Source organism: Hakea prostrata, chromosome 5 (assembly GCF_041222555.1).
Source record: "Hakea prostrata isolate BN-2017 chromosome 5, UWA_Hpros_2, whole genome shotgun sequence".
Classification (NCBI taxonomy): Eukaryota; Viridiplantae; Streptophyta; class Magnoliopsida; order Proteales; family Proteaceae; genus Hakea; species Hakea prostrata.
Genome location: NC_142604.1, coordinates 7,529,391 through 7,532,956, shown reverse-complemented (window position 1 = coordinate 7,532,956; position 3,566 = coordinate 7,529,391). Strand labels below are relative to the sequence as shown.

General features: G+C 39.8%; 1 protein-coding gene across 1 annotated transcript; it reads left to right on the top strand.

Moving 5' to 3' along the window:
- Positions 1 to 797: 797 nt before the first annotated feature.
- Positions 798 to 1,981, top strand: LOC149014791 (UPF0496 protein 1-like). The gene has a single exon (XM_089155342.1). It carries the CDS (start codon positions 908 to 910, stop codon positions 1,979 to 1,981), a length of 1,074 nt encoding a protein of 357 aa, XP_089011468.1. The 5' UTR covers positions 798 to 907.
- The last annotated feature ends 1,585 nt before the right edge of the window (positions 1,982 to 3,566 follow it).

Here is a 3,566-nt window from a genome sequence, read left to right as displayed (position 1 = left end):
AAAGATTTATTTAAAGGATTTAAAAAGATTATTTCTTTGACTTTATGTGAAAGGATTTTTCTTTATACATTAATGAGGTTGGATAGACGTGTCAATGATAATTTAGAGTGGTTTCGATTTGTACTGAAAATTACGGAGTTCAAGCGGTTAAAGACCCACCCTTGCACGGGGTTTGGGTTCACATCCACTCAGCCGCGTATATTAGTAATTCAGTTCCCATCCCATAGTAACAAGCTTTTTTTTCTGCGTTCGCATCTACTCAGGGGCGTATATTAGTAATTCAGTTCCCACCCCATATTAACAAGCTCTTTTTAAATAAATAAAAAAAAAATTTTATTGAATTCAAATAGAGACCGATTACAAAATAATAGTTCCGATTTAGTGTAGTTTTGAACCATCATCAACTTGTGTTATCACAAACTGAATTAAATTTTACAACCAGTTTAACCTGTAAGCTATATTCATAGATTCCAAAGATCTAACGGTTAAAAATGAAAAAGGCAGGTTTAACTAATAGTGTTTCACTATAAATCAGATCAAACCAATCGTCACTTTCCACACGCAGAGGATGTGAACCCCTCTTTTGTTGTGTATGCCGAAATTGCGCACAGGCTTCCCACAATTGTAGAAAAACATAAAAGATCAAGGACGGTCCAAAAGGAGTCCCTGGAGAACGAAAGATCTGAAGCCAGTCAATCTGCAGGCGTGAGTAAGACGGCGTCGCTTATTTCTTCGAGTACTATAAATATGCAAAAGCTAGCTTTAAGGGTCGACGCCTTCATTTGCACATCCCCAGCTTTCCACGCAGTTTCAACTCTCCATAGTTTTTCTGAGAATAGGAGTGAGCGAGTGAGTGCATCATCCATGGGAGGACAACTCAGCAAGACGAAAACAGAGGGCTCTGCCCATGTTTCAGGGCGATACCAATTTCCAGCACGCAGCCGAAACCCAGATGAGCTCAGTGACCTCGAATTTGCAGTCTTGTGATTCCACCATGCACCTGGTCACGGACCCTGTTTTTAACACAATCGGCTCGAGGGTCAATTTTCGAACGCTCTCCTTTGATTCACTAAGAGAAGTTATTGGAAGCCCACTTATGATCAACCCAGAAGATGTTCAGTGCATCTTAGATTCTAAGAAACTTAAGTGGAAAAATCAGAAGCTCTTACTGCTTGTCAAGGATTACTTTGACAAAAGTCTCCTAACCTTGAATTCCAGTAATACTACTTTAGCTGAATGTCTCAAGAAGGTTCGTGAAAGCCACAAGTTCCTTCAATTTGCATCACAACAGTTGGACGAGAAGGAACATGACAACAAGAACTTGGCGTCGACGGTGGAGGCACTGCAGAATTTCAAGGCGGCTGGGAACCCATTTACTGAGAGCTTCATACAGGACTTTCTAGCGGTTTGCAACCATCAGGTGTTGATGTTGGAGAAGCTGGAATCTCAAATGAACGAATACGATAAGAAGGTTGAATCACTGAAGACATGGAAGAAGGTTTCAGGCATCGTATTTGCTTCCACTTTTGCAGCCACAATAATTTTCTCTGTGGGGGCAGCTGCCATGGCAGCGCCTCATCTTGTTGCTGCTGGGGCAGCGGTTACTTCAATCCCTGTAGGAACAATAGGCATGTGGTTTAATTCACGTTGGAAGGACTGTGAGGATGCGCTGAAAGTACGGAAGAAATTGATTGGGTCGATGTACGCTGGCACTTATATTGCCATCAAGGACTTGGAAGAGATTTGGGTTACAGTTAACTTCTTGTCAGTGGAGATCCAGACTCTGAGCGAATGCACTGATTCAGCCCTTGGAAAAGAAGCAGCAGTGAAGATTGTGGTGGAGGAGATTGAGAAGAAGCTGGGGGTTTTCTTTACAAGAACGGAAGATTTGACTAATCAAGCTGAGAGATGCTGCCAGGATATTCGTAGGGCTATAAAAGTGGTTCTGCAGAGGGTGAGCAAACTAGTCCCTTACAACTGAAGAAACCCCTCGGCATGCTCTACTGCTGAGTTCTTACTGGTTTGGTGTTTATAATGTATTTTTCTGTAAATATTTTATATATTCATGTTCTGCAATTGTGTAGAAATGTATGAAATAATGGGCCTTTCCGCCTTTGCTTGGGTTGGGATGGGTTAGGATGGGGTCAGGGTGTTGTACATAAAATTCTAGCCTCTCATTTAGCTAGTAGTTTCTGTCATGTAAATAGGATCAAGCATGTTAATAAATAAAAATGTGTGGATATATAATTTTATTTATTAAAAGAATTGCAAAAGACTGTGAATTGGATTGCCTTAGAAAAAATGCATGTATATTTTCAAAGAAAAATTAGTTTTACATGCTCTTCAAATTTTATTGAGCAAATTGCACCAGTATCCTCAAATGGAGGCTTTAAACACTTGCATCTCACTTTATGTTTTAAAAACACACTCCTTAAAATTGGATTATGGGCATTTTGAAGAAAAAAACTCATTGAAATCATGATCCAGCTCAGATGATTCGACCAATTAAATTTCCATTATGAAACTTGGAGTTCTTTATTCCATATTTTCTTCCCTATTTCTTTTTTGACCAAAACAAAATACCATTCATGCTGTTGACCATTGAAGAAAAATTCCTTCTGTTATTGACTTGTTGTGGGAGGATTAAAACAACGAAGCTTCCCCTGAAGAAAAGGCATCTGCATTTGGGCCCCTGGGCCATGGGTTTGTGGTGGTAATATGAAACGGTAAAGAAGAGGAAAAATGGCAAGAAAATCATTTTGATATTCTTTAAACAAGTGAATTTAATTAGAAAATCAAAAGCTGATACAACATGAAGTGAACCTGACTCGGTGGGGATTCCAACTCTCTGGATGGACCCACATCTCATCGACATGGATTATACTATTTTACGGTTTTACCCCTGAAACTTATATTAAATTGCTTTAATTTACATTTTTACCCTTGTCAGAAAATAGCCAAGTGCGCTTAAACCGATGTGGATTGAGTCGGGATCAACTCCCTTGACGGCTTTCTGACCACACAAAATAGTGAGGTCCACGGTGAAAAACAGTTTTTGAAAAAAATAAAAATAAAATTCAAAATTTCACCCGTGGGCTCCACTGTGAGCCCACTACGAATTTGTGGTTGGGAAGCCGTCGTTTGTGCTCCCCCAACGGGGAGATGATCCTAATTCATGTGGATTGAGCCTTTATGTAGGATCAAACGGAATATTTAAATTCGAAGAGACCACATAGAGCGTCTGCGGTAAACCGCGACTAACGTATCCGATAAACCGATTATATCCACTATCATAAACCAGCCCTAAAAAATAAAAGTAATCTCCTCCTTTAAAGTTCCCAAATCAGATCGGATTCCAACGAAAGAAAGTCTCTGCAACCATCTGAAAATAGTGTTGCCAAAAAGACAAAAAATAAGGTGTAGAAAGAAGATCCTTTTACTCAATTAAAGATTGGGTATGAAACCAACAGGGGTTGGTCCAAGTGGTAAGCAGCTTGGTTCGCTTAAGCAATGTTCCGGTATCGAATCCTTATGGATGCAAAAAATCCCCGTTGAGAGACTCACCC

Excerpts from the sequence above, each read along its gene's own strand:
- LOC149014791 (XM_089155342.1), top strand. The coding sequence starts at position 908 with ATGTTTCAGGGCGATACCAATTTCCAGCACGCAGCCGAAACCCAGATG.